This window comes from Falco biarmicus, chromosome 8, assembly GCF_023638135.1.
Source record: "Falco biarmicus isolate bFalBia1 chromosome 8, bFalBia1.pri, whole genome shotgun sequence".
NCBI lineage: Eukaryota > Metazoa > Chordata > Aves > Falconiformes > Falconidae > Falco > Falco biarmicus.
In genome coordinates this window covers 44,967,921-44,984,997 of record NC_079295.1, presented here as the reverse complement: position 1 = coordinate 44,984,997, position 17,077 = coordinate 44,967,921, and the positions used below count along the sequence as shown (strand labels likewise).

At 47.9% G+C, this 17,077-nt stretch overlaps 2 protein-coding genes across 2 annotated transcripts in view; both read left to right on the top strand.

Annotated features, from left to right (window-relative positions):
• The first annotated feature begins 1,316 nt into the window (after window positions 1-1,316).
• Window positions 1,317-4,106, top strand: PURA (purine rich element binding protein A). The gene has a single exon (XM_056349911.1). The coding sequence runs from the start codon at window positions 1,456-1,458 to the stop codon at window positions 2,404-2,406; it is 951 nt and encodes a 316-aa protein (XP_056205886.1). The 5' UTR covers window positions 1,317-1,455; the 3' UTR covers window positions 2,407-4,106.
• Window positions 4,107-10,188: 6,082 nt separating this feature from the next.
• CYSTM1 (cysteine rich transmembrane module containing 1) overlaps window positions 10,189-17,077 on the top strand; it is a 70,819-nt gene continuing 63,930 nt past the window's right edge. Inside the window, exon 1 of the mRNA XM_056349912.1 lies at window positions 10,189-10,232. Within this exon, the coding sequence (XP_056205887.1) occupies window positions 10,204-10,232 (29 nt within the window). The 5' untranslated portion in view covers window positions 10,189-10,203. The remainder of the gene's footprint in view (window positions 10,233-17,077) is intronic.

Here is a 17,077-nt window from a genome sequence, read left to right as displayed (position 1 = left end):
AAAAGGAAACAGTTTTCCTCTCTCTCTTTTTTTTTTTTTTTATTACCCATGGAGTCACTAATAACCAAGGCTTTAATCATAATGGGGCAGACTGGGGGTTCCTCCCACAATATCCAAGCAACATCTAAGACATGCAGATGTCTTAGCAATTTACTCTCTCTCTCCTTGATGAACGCATACGTTATTTCCTCCAGCGCAGAGCACATCCCGCGGGCCACCATGAAATCTGCCTGGTAGTACGCCTGCCTTCTGTAACACCTGCAGGTTTTTTGGGATGCTTAAGGTAGATCGATGCCCTCCACGTAAATCAGCACTCACCGTCCTGGAAGCAGCAGGCAGGGAATTAGGCAGAGAAGGGACTTCTGGCCAAATCCAGGCTGCCAGTTTGCTTCCTGACCCTCAGCACTGGGAGGAAGCATCCTTACTTGGGCTGCAGCTGGCTTGGGATTCAGGATTCAGTGTTCGGTAACAAGGACTGGAAGCGAAGGGACCTCCTCCAAAGCCCACCAGAAAGCAGCAATGTAATAAAAAGCAAACTGGTCACCTGCAAGGGAACGCTCGGAGGGCTGCCTCCCCGCCCCCTGCCCCTTCCACCCTGGTGCCCGTCCCACTCCGCCCGCGGGAGTCCGCGCCCCCGGCACCCCGCCGCGCCGTGGGTGTACTCATCCGTTACATTAGCAGCCCCGAATTCACATACACCACCATCCCGCCCCCTCCGTGCTCCCACCGGGAAGCTCCCCCGCCCGACCCCCTGATACTGAGCTTTGTCCCAGCACAGGGATCGCCGCACTGGGATGGGGGGAGAGGCGGGGGCTGGCGAAACCCGCTCCTCCGCGGTCGCCCGAGAGGGTTTCCTCCCGGGGACGCGCGGCTCCCGGAGCGTACCTCCAGGGAGGGCGGCGGCGCCTCCCGGTCCCGCCAGCAGCCCCCGGCGGGGGCGGGAACCCGGTACCCACCGGGTATCCACTGGATATCCACCCGGGGAGGCCGCCGCAGCCCGGCACCCACCGGGTACGCACCCGGGGGTCTGCCAGCGGGAGCGGGAACGCCGCCGGGAGCTGCTGATGCAGGGGGCGGGGAGTGGCGCGGCGCGGGGGGGCGGCCCGCCCCCGCCCGGTGGCGGCGGTGCTCGGCGCGGCCGCCCGGCGGCGCGGCGCTGCTGCCCGGCTCGGCGGGGCGGCCGGCGTCGGGGGCCGCTCTCTGCCGCCTTCCCGCGCCCTCTCCTCGCTCCCGCAGATCTCGCGAGAGCGGCCGGCTGGTGGCCGCGGGGGCTGTTGCAGCAGCGGCGGCGGCGGCGGGCGGAGCGGCGGCGGCGGCGGGCGGCGGCCGGGGGCGGCCGAGGAGGAGGCGGCGGCGGCGGCGGCGGCGGCGCGGGCGGCGGCGCGGGGGGGGCGCCGGGCGAGAAGCGGCGGCGGCGGCCGAGGCCGAGCGGCGGCGGCGGCGGGCGGCGGCATCATGGCGGACAGAGACAGCGGCAGCGAGCAGGGCGGCGGCGGCGGGGGCGCGGCGGGCGCCGGGGGGCCGGGCTCGGGCGGCGGCGGCGGCGGCGGCGGCGGCGGCCCGGGCGGCGGCCTGCAGCACGAGACGCAGGAGCTGGCCTCCAAGCGGGTGGACATCCAGAACAAGCGCTTCTACCTGGACGTGAAGCAGAACGCCAAGGGCCGCTTCCTCAAGATCGCCGAGGTGGGGGCGGGTGGCAACAAGAGCCGCCTGACCCTCTCCATGTCGGTGGCCGTCGAGTTCCGCGACTACCTGGGCGACTTCATCGAGCACTACGCGCAGCTGGGGCCCAGCCAGCCCCCCGAGCTGGCGCAGGCTGCCGACGAGCCCCGGCGGGCGCTCAAGAGCGAGTTCCTGGTGCGGGAGAACCGCAAGTACTACATGGATCTGAAGGAGAACCAGCGCGGGCGCTTCCTCCGCGTCCGCCAGACCGTCAACCGCGGCCCGGGGCTGGGCTCCACGCAGGGCCAGACCATCGCCCTGCCGGCCCAGGGCCTGATCGAGTTCCGCGACGCCCTGGCCAAGCTCATCGACGACTACGGGGTGGAGGAGGAGCCGGCCGAGCTGCCCGAGGGCACCTCCTTGACTGTGGACAACAAGCGTTTCTTCTTCGACGTGGGCTCCAACAAGTACGGCGTGTTCATGCGGGTGAGCGAGGTGAAGCCCACCTACCGCAACTCCATCACCGTCCCCTACAAGGTCTGGGCCAAGTTCGGCCACACCTTCTGCAAGTACTCGGACGAGATGAAGAAGATCCAGGAGAAGCAGCGGGACAAGCGCGCCGCCGCCGCCGCCGCCCCCGCCGCGGGCGCCGGGGCCGAGCCGCCCCCCGAGGCCGAGGCCGCCGCCGCCGCCGCCGGGCCGCCCGGCGCCCTGCTGCAGGCCGAGGAGCCCGAGGAGGACTGACCGCCCGCCCCCCCGGAACGCGGACTGGCCCCGCCGCCGGCGGGAGGGCGGGCGGGCGGCGGGGCGGGGGGGCGGCGGCGAGCGGCCCTCCCCTCTGCCCGGCGCCCCCCCCGGCAGCGCCGCCCGCCCGGCGCCCCCCGCCGCCCGGCAGCAGCGCCTCCGACCCGCCACCCATCGCTGGATGTTCCTCCACTTTACCCACCGTATCAAACAGTAAGCAGCTGCTAAAACAAAAAAAAAAAAACAAAACACACAAAAAAAAGTCAAAAAAAGTAATAACATTATATATGAACTGTGTTTCCTACTTGATTAAAAATATAAAGAACTGAGTGTTTATTTCCCTAATTAACCGAGAACTTTTGTACACGTTTAAGCTATTATTATTAAAAGTGTTTGCAAAAATGGTCAAGATTATAATATTGCTGAATTATATAAAAAGAAAAAGTCCTTTTCATGTTGAGCTAACATTTGACTTTAGCACAAAAAAAAAAAAGAGATATTTTAGAACACGTAAAAATAATATTTTTAGTTTTTTCTTCTCATTTTGTTACCAAATTTCGAACCTTACATGGAGGTTACTATAGTATATTTGACACCCTATATACCTGTGATTAGAGATGTGTATATATATATGAGGGCTAGGCATGCTGTGTGTCTGAGCTTTGTCTAAATGTTATGCAGAAGTTTGTAGAGTTAAAAGGTACGTAGGTTTAATTCATGCAAGGTAAACAATAAGTGCTCTCTTTTATACAATATGCATTGCATCTGGACCTTAAACATATAAAAATGGTCAGTGAAACTTCTGTGAACATGAAGAAAAATTATTAAAAAAGGCATTTAAATGAAATTTGCTAACTTGTGATTTTTACGTTTGAACCAAAGTTACTCAAATAGTAAAAAAAAAAAAAAAAAAAAAGAGGAAAAGTAAAAGAGAGAGAGAGAGAGAAAAGTAAAGAATTTTCCTCCCTTAATATTTTTTTCTGCACCTGTTTGGTTTACAACTGAGTAGGCGTATTGTCATTATTGTGTATATGAGATGTACTTGTATTGTTCATATTTTTTTTATTCTGTGTACTTAAAGTAATTAACCTGATGTGCAGCGGTTTCCAGTCGACCTGTTTTTGGACAGCAGGTAGCGAGTCTTTCCATGTCGCCACTGGCACTAGCACTGTCTCCTGAACTTGTGCGAGGTCCGAGCCTGTGCTTTGATCCCTACCAGTGCTGATTAACTTCTGTAGGCCTGTTAGAAATCAGTGCAACGCGATTGCAGAGTAATCCTACTGAGCCATGGGGTTCGGAGTTTTGTTGGAAAGTGAAAGCCAAGCCTGTGTGTGTCTGTAACGGATTTCCATGTAGCTGTGGTGCTAGTTGTTACTGGCTACATACCTGACGAGCCTAGCCGTGCCCTTCCCTCCCCGTCCCAGCCTCCTTGCCGGCATGTGCGCTCGTGGGCTCTGGTCAAAGCCTAGGGTAGGGAAACGCAGAATTGTCAAAACGCTATCATCTGTCCAGGTGTGTTCTCCAAATTGAAATTGTTTGTAATAATAATAAGGATAATAATAGACTTTTACAGGTTGTTTTTGTTGATTTTTTTTTTCTTTTTAAAAAAAAAGTTGGTGTGCTTTTAATTGACTAACTTCTTGCTGCTGTATAGTAAAATATTAATATATTTTTATCATTAAACTGCTGCATGACTATCATCATGATGAGTGAAGAGAAAACGTTATGAAAAAAAAGATGCCTTAAACAGTGAAAACAAAACTTTTTTTTTTCTTTTCTTTTCTTGGCTGGAATTCATAGACAGTGTTTCAGAGAAACTAGGATCTCGTTCCACTTGGAGGTTTTTTTGGGATGCAATCATTTTTCTTAATGCTTTTGGCAGAGTTAGCCATCTGGTAGACCTAGCTGCTGCGCGTAGAAGGCACCCCTGTGCAAGCAGGGGCTGCCTGCGCTCTTTACTGATGGTCAAGGATGGAGTTTGGGAGGGGTGGGAGGGGTGGGGTAAAGAGCTTGTTGTAAAGAGTTTTACTTTCTCGTGTCTTTTTATTCCCACTTGAAATTATAATTCCTTTTTTTTTATATATATGTGTACTGTAAGTGTCAAAACAAGTTGTTTCCATTATACCATGCATTATTTCCCGTTAAAGAAGTTTGCTGTTAGTGTTCACAGAAAGTTAAAAGTCAAATACGAGATGCCGGTAGTGAGCTGTTTCTGTTTCTTCTAAACAATCACTGGAAATGTTTAAAATTGCTTTAATGTGCACTTTCCTATTTCCCAGTAGTAAAATAAGCTTTTGGAGTGCGTAATGTGACATTTGAAATGGTTCTCAATTGCATGTAAACATCTGTCTGATAACCTGCTTTTGAATCGGAGGGTCTGGATGGGCAGTTCCATCGATTATTGTACTTCAACTGTGATGTGTGCGGGACTGCATTCCCTATGCTGCTAGACATAGTTAGGAAATTAATTGCTTTGGTTTTGTTACTTGATTGATTGTCTCGGTCCTGCTGTTCACTGCCCTCCCAAAAGTTGTCTTGCGCTGCCGGCGGACGCGGTCCGGCACTCGTAGTTCCACGCCACTGTTGTGTTCCCAGCAATAAGTAGTGGGAGGCAATGAGAGCACAACAGAGTGGCCTTCCATACCCTCCCAGCTCCTGGGAGCATCAGTGGTGGGGCAGGCTGCTCCCCCGTGGTCTTCCTTGCCCGTGCCACCCAGATCCTGCCCAGGATCTGGCTGACCCGAGAAGCATACAGGCCACGCGGGTCCAGTCAAACCAGTACAGCTTGTAACAGCTCGCTGGCAGTTGTGTGAACAGTGTCCGAGAACTTGTGGTCGGTCAGCTTTTGTCTCGTTTTGGGTTTCTTCTGCGTGTTTCGTTGTTTCTGGGGGGGGGTCTTTTTCTTTTCTTAATGCACGTTAATGTATGTTTTAGGACTTGATGAATGATCATAATGAAAGACTAAAATGACTGTAAAGGTTTGTGTGATTTTGCTTCTGGTTTTGCTTTTTGTTTTGATTTACTTTTGGCTTTTTTTAATTATTTTTTTTCCCGGAGGTGCTCGGTGGTACTTTACCAAGGCTCTAATATCTCAGTATTTAAAACCAAGTACAGAAAACCCTGTTCAATGTTGGAAGAAGAAAGGTATATTTGACCATATGTGTTGCTTTAAAAAAAAAAGACAGTATGCTCAAATGTGCCAAGATATCTAATTCCTGAGAAGTATGCCTTATATTTTCCTTGATGATATGCTTTTAAATGTCTTGTAGAATAGGTCCGAGAGCATGATAAAAACTACTTTATAATGACTACATGCAAGAAAACTTGAAATTCATTGCAATACTGACATTATTTTATTTTTAAGGTTAAAGGGACACTGTCAAGTAGTTTACTATTGAAATACAACCGCCCTTTAAGTGGTTTTATGTTAACAGAGAAATGTCCTCCAAAATCAAAGTCCTTATTACTTGTTTTTTTCCCCTTGGTTGGTTGGTGTGTTTTTTTTTTTTAAAAAGAAAAAGGTAAAATTGCTCTGTCTCTGCGAAGTTAAAGAAAAAAAAAGAAACGAACCAGCCATTGTTGGTTCCTGCCTCTTCTTTGCAGTCCCTCTGGCAATGCTGTCCAGCGGCAGCCCTCCAGCTGCCCAGGAGCAGGAGGGGACTGGCCGACTGGCCTGGGCACAGCTGCCACACCAGTGGTCAGACACCCAGCTGTGCTGAGCTTTCAGCGAGGCATACCCCTGTGCAGTGGAGAGCTTTTTTGGAAAAGTCAATTTTAAAAAAAAAAAAAAAGAAAAAAAAGAAAAAAAATACTTGACAGTGTCACTTTCTTGCGTATCCCTTGCAGGGGTTGAAATGTGCTCGGTGTAGCGCTAGCTGCTGTAAAGTGCGGAGGGGCTGCCCACAGTGGGCAGTGGGTGTGAGGCAGAGCCCACCCTGGCGGGCCAGGCAGAAGAGCTGCCAGTGATTTTAACCCCTGCTCAGAGCCGACCGATAACTTCTTGGGGTTTGGTTGTTGTTGTTTTTTGGGGGGGAGGGAGTGGGGGTGGCGGGGGCAATTACTTTGTTGCCTTTAAAAATAGCACTGTAACCACCTTTTTTTATGATTAGCTGTAGTATAACTTTTGTCCCTTCAAACTATGCAAGCTATGAAATGTAAATTAGGTATCAGTTAAAGATAGTTGATTATATTCAATCAGATGGCATTCATGCACTAACTGGAGTATATACAGATAAAGCTATTAGTGACTTGTATGCTAACAGCAAGATATAACATACCTACCTATTCTAAAAAAAAGACTATTAATATTGTATAACAGGACTGTGGGGGTTGGGAGGGGATGTTATCTCTTACCTTCTTAAAAGGGGATTTAAGATTTTTATAACTGTTTTTTCCATCAAACTTTAATATTTTTGTCAAATTTTTAGGTATTTAATTTGTAAAATAGATTTTACTTTGTACTGGCGTACAGAAAATAGGGGTTGATTTCAACTTTTTTGAAGCCAAGTGACAAGTACATTTATAATAAAAAGTCAATGGATCTATATCAGTTGTACTCACTGTTTTCATTTCTTGTACGTTCTAATGCAGTGGCGCTGTATGTCTCCCAAGGAAAAAAAAACGGGGAGGTGGGTGGAAGGAGAAGGCAAAAATGTCAGCATTGACGCTGCATATTGATGCGACTTTACGTATGCAAGTGGCCCATGGTCAGTGGAGATTTGGTAGATACGCATTTTTACTAAAAACACGGTGCACTTTTTCAAGAAGGGTTTATGAAAACCTGGCGGTTTTGCATGTCTTCTCTTCATGCTTCCACCTTGGTGCCCGTAAACTCTAAAGCCACCTTTTGGGAAGTATGTTTCCCTGGCACTTAAGAAAAACAAAACCAAACAAAGCAAAACTGATTTCTTCTAAGGTGGTGAACTATGGCACATTATTATATTTTTGCACCCACACACTTTGTCTCCTTTCCTAAAAGGTCTGCCCCTTTCTTCTTTTCTCTTAAGTTCAACAAGTTAAACTTTTTTTTCCCTTTTTTTTTTTTTGGTAAGTAAAATTTCTGAGTGTTTTGGATTGAAGACTTCAGCAGATCCACCAAGTTTGGATCCAACACTTTGCAGAGCACTGACATAATTATTTTTTGTTTGCTTTAAACCCAGACCTCCCATTTCCCATTCTAGGGCATATACCAAATCTGATTGACTTGTCTGTGGCAGAAGCTGTGGGAGCTAGAAGTGGAGAATCGTGACATTAATGTACAAGAATGCTAAAACAGGTTTACATTTTGGGGGGCTCTTGTGAAACACAAAACCTCAAAGTATAACTAGAACCAACCAGTTCCCTGAGTTTTGCTAGTTGAACAGGTAGAAAATGAGTCTCAGCCGAGTTGAAAAGAAGGCAGCAAAAGCAAATTCCTCCACAACTGTGCAATTTGCTTGTTCAAAAACCTGCTGCTTCTTACCAGCTTTAATTGCTTTTTGAGAGGTAGAGCTCTGCCTAAAGCACTGGAGAGTTTCTCTGTTAAAACAACCGTCGAGATTTTTTTATTTTTAATTGCAAATTTAAAATCCTGGTTTGCACTTCCCCCCTACGCGCCCCCCCACCCCCCTTTTTTTTTTTTTGCGCTTTGCTTTTTGTCAGGCTTGCCCAAACTTTCCTTTTATTTTCTTGCTACCCTCCTTTGCTGGCTGCCTGCTCATTGTTATCTCAGTTTGTGTAATTGGAGGGTCACTGTTCGTGTTGGTGTTTGGACTATCTGGAAAGGGAGTCCGATGTAGCTTTAAGTTCTCATGCTGGGCTTTGTATTTTTTGCACATGCACTTCTCTCCCTGGAAGTTTTACTCTTCTCGGCTTTCTTCTGTAACATGTGAAGATAGGTGAAAGAATCTGAATTTTTGGTAGTAGAACAGAGAAGCGGGCTGTGTGCTAAGTAGTGTCATAATGTTTTGACAAAAATGACAAGGTAAACAAGTGAGTTCCATTTTTATTCTTGATTCCTTCTGCTGTTGCCTCTCCTGTGCCACTTGCAACAATGAAAGATAATTTCAGCCCAGGGCTTTTTTTCAAGCCTGTGGTTCCTTTTACTCTGCACACTTGCACATGATTTAGCTCGCTGGCACTGCGAAACGTTGTGCGTGGGTTGCAAATGTGGCAAGGAGATACATGTATATAGTTTAAGGCTAGTTACGGTTAATCTAAATGGACTTTCAAAATTATAACCTTTTTTAAAAGCCTGTTTTAACCAGAGCCTTATCTTTGGGCCTGAAGTTCATGGCATTTGGGGTTTTTTGCCCTTAAGTGGGATCTTAAGTGTTGAAATTAGGCGACAGCCTGATGGTACAGGAAGGATGCTCCTCGTGTGGCAGCTGAAGTTCCTCTGCCAGTCAGGCTGCCTGCTCTGCTCCCATCAGCGGTACTGGCTCCCTGCTCCCACACCGTTCATGCCAGATGGCCTTGGGACTGCTCTGGGAGCTTCTTTTAACCTGCCTGTACCTTTGTTTTTTACTTTTTATCTTTTCAAAGCATTTTGGCTCCCAGTGGGACTGTGTTTTAGCAACTCTACAGTCTGGAGGCAAGTCAGCCTACCTAGAGTTCCACAATGCATCCTGCTTCTGGTGAAATACAGGTGGGCTGTGAGGCTTTACAGGGCTGTCCATTGCTTGTTAATGCAGGTCTGAACAGCTGTAGATGGCATAGAGAAGTAAATGCCAAGTCATCCATTTTTAGGGGTTCACAGAGTTACTTCTCCCATGGTATACTGGGTATTTTATTGCAGTTTGGACAGTGTAAAAGTTGCTGCTGGAGGAGTACATTGGAAAGGAAAGAATGGGCAGGTTTGCTTTTGGTTGTGCCCTCCTGCTGGCAGGTATGGTGCCGTTGTCACCAATGAAGATGTTTCCTGAGCTGGCGGACTCAGGCAGGTACTAAGCCAGGTGAAACGAGTTTCTCCCAGGGAAGAAGCCCCCAGCAGCCACAGCGGAGGAGGTGTTGTCCATCTGGAGGGTGGGAAAAGGCTGTCAGAGCAAGGCTGGGAGGGCACGGCTGGCAGATGGGGGCAGCTGAGATACGCCTTGGTCACCGACCGGGTGCTTCAGCATCTGAACGGCTGTTGAGGGTGGAGGGTAGGTAGGTGGTGCCGCTTGTGGAGAAGCACCTAAGATCCAGGTGACAGCAGCCCTGGCAGACCCTTTACTGTGGGCAGCCGAGGGGTGTTGGGCAGCTGATCCCAAGGGAGCACTGGGTAGCAGGGGTGGGGGGCTGAGCTCCCCATCTCCCTGCCTGGGGTAGCTCTGCTGGTTCTGCCTCTGCAATTCGATGCCTGTACCTGGCTGAAGCCCAACAAGCAGTTGTGGTTTTTTGGGAGAGTTGGAGCATGTCACACCTGCCTGTATAAAACTAGTAGAGTTGTGTAGCCTGTTTGAGGCAAAGTATCACAGAAGAGGGAGAGATGGATTCATACAGCAAGGAACGAGGCATGTTTCCACAATAAAATGTCAGCTGGAGATTAAATGAGAAAAGATAAAGATAGAGGACTTCTGGCCCCGCTGTCTGTCTTGAGTGTTGACTGATTAAAACAAGACAGTGAATGGCTGGATATCCCTGAACAATGCTTCACTGTCGCTCTGTGGGTTGATACTGCTGGCACTCCTTTGCCTGCAGGAGAAGGGGTTTGGTCCTGAGCCATTTTGCTCTGGAAGGCACCATGTCCAGCTAAGATGGGCCCCTGCTCAAGCTGGCTGTAGGTTTTGCCTGTTTGTGGGTATTGTCTCGTTCTGAGTGACCAGGACCCTGTGCTGGATGTTCCCCGGGCCATGGCAGTGCCTGTGGTAGCTTTGCAGCTCAGGTTGGGCCTGCGCTTCTGCAGCAAAGTGCTCTGCTGTCCCAGCATAGCATACCTTGCTTTTATCATGGAACAGTGTAAGAGCACATGACCTGATTGGTTCTGTGTGTAACTAAGCCAAAAGGCAAGCTCTACCAGCTGGTGGGCATTAGGTCCATCCAACCAAGGTAGAGTTCATGGAAGAGTAAAATCCCTGAAACACAGATAATGTGATGGTCAGATCCTGAGCAGTGACTCCTTTGCTGCAGAACTTGACTCTGCCTGTGATGATGGCTTGTGTAGACATAGCCCTAGATAAAACAGGAGATTGCCTGTGAAGACGGCTGCCCGTATTTGCACCTCATTGTCTTGAGGTTTAGGTTAATGACATGTGGCGTCCTTCAGCTCCTTTCTGGTTCAGCCATCAGCTGGGAGAGCGCTTGCTTTGAATGGGGGTCTTCTGGATATCCCTGATCTTAACTCAGATAATGCCTTGATTTTGCTGGTGATCAGTTGGTTTGCTGTCCATCCTGACATTAGCTTTGCAAAAATACAGACCTTAGCCTTTTCTTTGGCTCAGGCCATGTAGGAGACTGAAGTGAAAAGACGACTGGCTGCAACATGGCAGTGGGAGTTTGTACTGAGCCTTCCTGGCTGTGGCACAGAAGGGTTTTTTTCATGAAACACTATCTTGAAATATGCAGGAAGTGAAGAAAAGCTTCATTCTTTCTTTCACGGATTGGAGAGGGGAGAGGTGTGGAGTTACATCTGCAGCGTGGATGTGCCCTCTTGACTAGCGAGACCTTGGAGGGAGGTGTCTGTTGTGGGAGCCGATCCTCAGTGTGCCAACAGGAAGCCAGAGTGCATGCCTTGGAGAGGTTTAGACAGCTTTTCAGGGAAAAACTTCTACACATTGAAATGTCATCCTGGTCAGCAATGTTGACTTCTACGGAGAGCTGCTCATGAAGGTAGCTTGTAAACAGCATCTGAATCCTGTTGACCCCAATGGATTTTGTACTGGATATGTTGCAGAAACCATGTGGCAGCCCCCATGGGTGACCATCTTGGTGCAAGAGATTGTGTCTCACTGACATGCAGTTTTCACCTGTGAGGTGGCACTGTCATGCTCGCTGGAAGGTCTGGAAGCTGAGCCTGGGGTCTCAGAGACATCTCATCATGCTGCTGGACCAATGCACAGTTGCTCTAGGGTGGGTCAGCACAGGCACTGGTGGCTCTGGGGCTGGCATGCAAGGACACACAAGCTGCAGGGTCTGTGCTGTGGGGTGGACACTCATGGGTGTGTTTGTAGCTCCTCTGTCATCAGCTGTGCTGATGTGGCCAGCGCTGAGATGAAGCTACAGGCTTCACACGGGAGCTGGAGGAGGCTACTTCTGTATGAGATACATGCTTGGGTAATTCATATTGCTGCGTGTTGAGAGTGGAGAAAATGAGCAGTGGTGTTTTTTTCTGTTGCTGGTGAATGTCTTGATGTGCAACTCGAGCTCAAATCACTGGGTGCTCATCCACAGTGCCCTCCAGCTGGTATGTTAGCCCTGGCCAAAGACTGGGGTGGGGTTTGTTCTTCTGACTCTGGGTAGAAAGGCGGCACTGTCATGTGCCGAAGTGCAGGACAGCATTTGTGCATCTTGAGCAGGACCTGTCTGGATAGGACGTTGTGGAGCAGCGCTGTCATTTGAAGGTTAGCCGCATTGGTCTGAGTGTCTTTCTCTCCCCCAGGTTGGGCTTGCGGTAGTATCTCGCTAGGGAGTATATTTTATTTCTCCGTGCTCTGTCCTGGTTGCGCAATAGTTTGTGAGTGCGATGCAAGCTGCTGGCTTTATTGCCTGTAGTCTCCTGAGGTTTGGAACTTGCTTTTCCTGGGCTTGCCTTTCGCTGAGGCATTTAGCATGAGCAGAGGAGCTCAAACCAGCAGCTCCTTGGGACTGTACATCAGCACACTGGTGTCAGCTGGTCCAGACTCCTCAAGGCTCACCTGGGGGTCAAGAGGTGGGTGCTGGGTTTTCAAGGGCCAGCTCTTCTCTTCTGCCTCAGTCCAGCAGAAGCAGGTCCAGCTGTCCTACTTCTAGGTGAACTCTGACGGCTTGGTGATGTGTCAATACTTCAAGAAATGCCGGGACTAGGGAGTGTGGATAAAGGATTTTGTGAAATTGGGTATTTAAACCTCCCACTCAAGTGACGCTGAGGAGAGCTGGCAGTGTAATATTGGCTTATCAGGAGCCATGTGGGCAGGGCAGTTTAAGAAAAATGTTGCATGAGCAGCACCAGGATCTTGTCCTACCACAAGAAGCCAGTGTCTTGTCAGGTACAGAGTTATAAAAGGGGTCAAAATTTCTTTTTTAAAAAAAGATTATTTTATTTCAATAATAAATGATGGTAGAATCACCATTGCCAGGGGCTGCTGAATGGCAACCAGGCAGGTCTTTTTGCAAGATAGGGACTAGAGACTTTGAATTATTTTCTAGCATTAATAATTCTGAATTAAGGACTGCAAATTCATGTAAATGTCATCTCTGCTGTCATGCATGCCAACAGTTTGGTTTCTGGATAGGTCTTTTGACAGTGCTATGTTCAGAGGCTTATTCAATCCTGAAATAAATAAAAAATTTGGCTTCTGAGCAGCAACCGTCAATAAAAGTCCTGGTAAATGAGTCCTTGCAGACTTCTGCAAGGCCATATGTAACTCACCTTGTCCAATGGAAGATTCTTAATTGGTGGTTTAAAGTAATTAAAAAAAGAACCCATTACCAGTCAGTCTGTTTTTAAAGATGGACTTTACGTGGTTGTAAAGTAAAAATTCTAGTTTAATTGTGGGAATCAAAGAACATTGGCTTAATTGCATAGGAACTGCGCACACAAGAGCAGAGAGGACACACTTCATTGGCAATTATCTTCTGGTAAAATACTCTACAGCGCAACAAATGGAGGCACTCCAAGCTCCAGAAGGCGCCTTGAGGCCAAAGTTGCTGAGCTGGTGAAGAGATGGCATTAAATCATCTGCAGATGGCCATGGTCCATCCTCGCCTCAGCACTGGCTGCCCCGCCTCTTATTTGTGGAAGCTTTACTTGCAGCTGGACAGGATTAAAGAGGTGATTTATAATTTCATACTAAAGCCTTGGTTGAGAAGTTGTTCTCGAGATGCCTCCAGAAGCTGGGGAGGGTAGCTCTGGGAGGTTTGCATGGCAGAGGATTTGGTTGTGGGAAGTACAGGCTCTGCTCCTGATGATTAGGAGATCCATCTGATGAGTTGCCTGTTGAGCAGAAAGGCAGATCCTGGAAGATATCAGAGTGCTTGGGGCAAGCCTGGAACTGTCGTCCCTGAAGCTGAGATATTGGGGAAGCTAAATTTCAGTGCCTGGGAAGAAGGCAGAATTTAGGACATGGCAGGGCGTGTTCCCAAAGTCTTAATGCGTTTCTGGGAAAAGGGTGGAAAGGGTATGGCAAGTAGAGGAAGTTAAGAGTCATGACTTCGCAGCACAGGCTGGTTTCGGCTTCAGCCAAAGCATCCCTAGACAGGTAGCATAGAAAGTGGACAGGGGTTTGGGAGGACGGACTGAACACGGTGCTGGTGGACGACTTGAGGCTGTCAGGGCTTGGGCGAAGGCACTGAACTGGAATGCTAGGAGCAAAGACATGTCCCTGTTTCTCCTGGAGGGCCAGGGGTGACTTTTCGGTGCAGGGTAGGAGGAGGTTGAGGGCAGAGCTGTGCGTGCAGGAGGGGCAGCCAGCTGTGGGGTGGCATGCTAGAGTGACAAATGGGCACATGGTCCAAGGAAGAAAAAAAAGTCTGTGTATCAGTGTGGAAACATGAAACAAAAATAGTCATCGTAGGCTGCTCGGTGGTGTAAAAAGACCTTGGCATAGCTGGTCTGATTGAAACGTGGCGGGGAAAGTGGTGAAAATCAGTAAGATACTGCATTGCCTGCGATCAAACATATACTGAGTAGGCATGTGAGGTCATAAAGGTGTGAAGGAACACTAGATCTAAAAAGTTGCTGTAAAATCCGAGAGGAAATTGGAGTAGTTATGACCGCACAGACAAATTTATGTTGGATATTAAAATATCCAACATAATAAAACCCATATTTTAATGACATGGAGGTATAGGAAAATTTTTATTCCAGAAAAGAAGGTGGTTATGGGTTTCACAGGGTTTGGGAGACAACCAGGCTCATGCGTCTTCATAAACCTGTAAGAAGAAGTAAATTCAATTATGTTCATGCTATCTCACTGGATTGCTTGCGAAGGAGCTGGCTAACAATTTGGTGAACAAACATCTTGATTTACTCAAATGATCATTTCTTCTAACAGCCTGGTATAGTTAGCCATGATGTAGGAGTAAAATGTAAGAACAGGTTCAAGATATAATTACTGTTGAGTCATTAAATAGCAGTGACCACAGTACAATTACAGATTCAGCATCCTCAGGGGTGGAAGGTGCTGCACTAAAAATGAGTCTTCTGTTATAAAGTATTGCAGGGGAGAAGATCAGAAAAATAAAGTCCTTGGACTTATCAAGGCAGCCCCATAGATACTTGGAAGTGTTACAGATACCCAAGTTAGGCAGAGCTCTGTCATGAAGGAGCTTCAGAGCTGAAGTGGAAATTAGTTAGGAAGTAAAATAGTTATAAAGTTACAAAATAAAATAGTTACAAAAGGAAGGACTTCCCGAGTCCAGCAAGACTTCATCAAAAGACAGAAGTCCAGCTCTTGCAAAGTAGATTGGAAGAGCCATGCTGTATGGCAGACATCCTGTGATCTGGAAAGTAAGGGGTTTAGGACGGGCTTTGAAGAGCCAGGGGGCCTTAGGGAGCAAGTGCTATCTTCAGCATATCAGAGAGAAGGCTGGGGAGAAAATCTGAGTGTGCAGGACTAAAGGCACAGTTAATTTTCTGCACTACTTCATACTAAAGTGACTTCTCAACGTCATTCTGGAGCACAGGGTATGTTTGAGAGCCTACCTATCCATCACCTAATCCTTTCGGACAGTAAAGATAAGGAGCCTCCATCTGAAACTCGAGTGTTTGAGGCAGAGGTGCTGGAGCAAAGTAGTAAATTCAAGTGGAAGAGCAACAGGTCTGCCTAGGAATTTAAAAAGACCTTGAGACTGAAACACTAAAGTTACTTGCAAAAATAGAGCTGTTAAAAAATAGCTTAGTATTCTCCATGACTAGATAACATCCTAATGTTGGTTTATTATTTTTTTCATTAAAGTATTTAATGGGGCACTGGGAACTGCAGATCAGCAACAGTGGATTCCAGTCTGAGGAGAAACTGAAGTGCTGTAACTCTTCAGTATGTGATAAGTTGAAGGCAATGTACTTTCTGCAAAGAAAGGGGGCTGGACTAGGTGGTCTTTGAAGGTCCCTTGCAACCCCAGCCATCCTGTGATTCTTTGTTCAGTCTTCTTTTCTGGGTAATCTACTGGAATCTTTGAACATGCTGACAAACAGCAGGAGGTGGAGAATCAGCTGATCTTTATTTGGATGTTTTAAAAGTTTTTTATCAAATCCTTCCAGGAAGGTAGTAAAGAATTATGCTTGGAATGAGAAGACAAATATCATGGAGTCCTCCTCTGGTTGCAGCCAATGTTGGTCACTTGAGCAACACAAGGTAGACAAAAGTCTGGTGGGAGATGGTGATCAAAAGCTTCCAGGTCTGCATCTTAAGTAGGTCTTCAGCCTTTGAGCAAATGAGTTTCCCTTGGAGAACGCCAATTCACTAAAACCAAAGTTGTCATATGGAGAAGGGTTGATTTTCATTCAGCTTTTCTGGTGAGCACATCTAGGTCCAGGCTGCAAAATCTGGTTGTGTGAAGAGGGGAAACAAGCTCAGAGTACAGGGTAGCATGGCATCTAGTTTTCTCCTGTAATGTTTCACCCCCAATTCGAATTCCTACCCTGAGCTTGACTTGCAGGCCTGCCAGATCCCAGAGCATGCCTCAGCAACTAATGTTGTGGGTATGTTCTCTTTTCTTTTGTTTTTACCAAGAAAAACCTAGAAGGCTTTGGCTTTGAAAATGGGCTGAAAGGGAAGAAGAGGAGAGAAAGGTCTAGTCAGCATTTTCCAGGTCTCGTCTGTCTCTGTTCTTGAGGGAGAACATACACACAGACCTGTGTTACCTCTTTTCCTGAGAGACCTAGGAGGACCTACAGCTAACTGGTGTGAACTAGAGCAACCCTTTGCTGCTCTAGCTTAGTTTTAGGCTTCTTAAAAGTCTAGAAGTCTTGCTTTTCGCACCTTCCCTGTCCCCAGTACATCATGGTACTAAAGAGTAAGTACTTCGGTAAATCATCAGATTTTGCAGTATGAGCAGGTTAACTGCAGGCATCTCAAGGCTTTTGATTAGAGTTAGTGTTTAAATATAAGAATTGGCAATTGAAAGAGCAGAGTGCTTGGTTTATACTAGAGAAGTGACTTCAGCCTGGCCATGACTGGAGAATTCAGAAGAGTGTAATAAGGTCTGGTACTGTGAGCATGCAGTGGTGGGAAATGCAAGACAATAGGTTGCGGGGGGTGGGGGGTGTGATGTATGTGCAGAAATTTAATGCTCCAACAGTATTGCTAGGCTTTAAGTGATTTGCTCATTCAGGAAGAACATCTGATTCTGGGTAGCAAAAGCAAATGAAGTGAAGGTGTACGGACTGCTGGATAAAATAACTGCGTATTACAGATTAGGTGCTAAGGTCTGAGAGGCTGCCATGCGTGAACTCTCTCTCCTGTGACACTGTTCACTAGAGCCCCATGGTGTCCCAGTGCTGTTTTCGCTTGGTAATCTGGTGATTGTCACCAGCACAGCCTTTGTCCCCTCCTAGAAATACTAATTTCATTAG

Bases quoted from the DNA above. Each gene is read 5' to 3' on its own strand.
- PURA (XM_056349911.1), top strand. From the start codon at position 1,456: ATGGCGGACAGAGACAGCGGCAGCGAGCAGGGCGGCGGCGGCGGGGGC.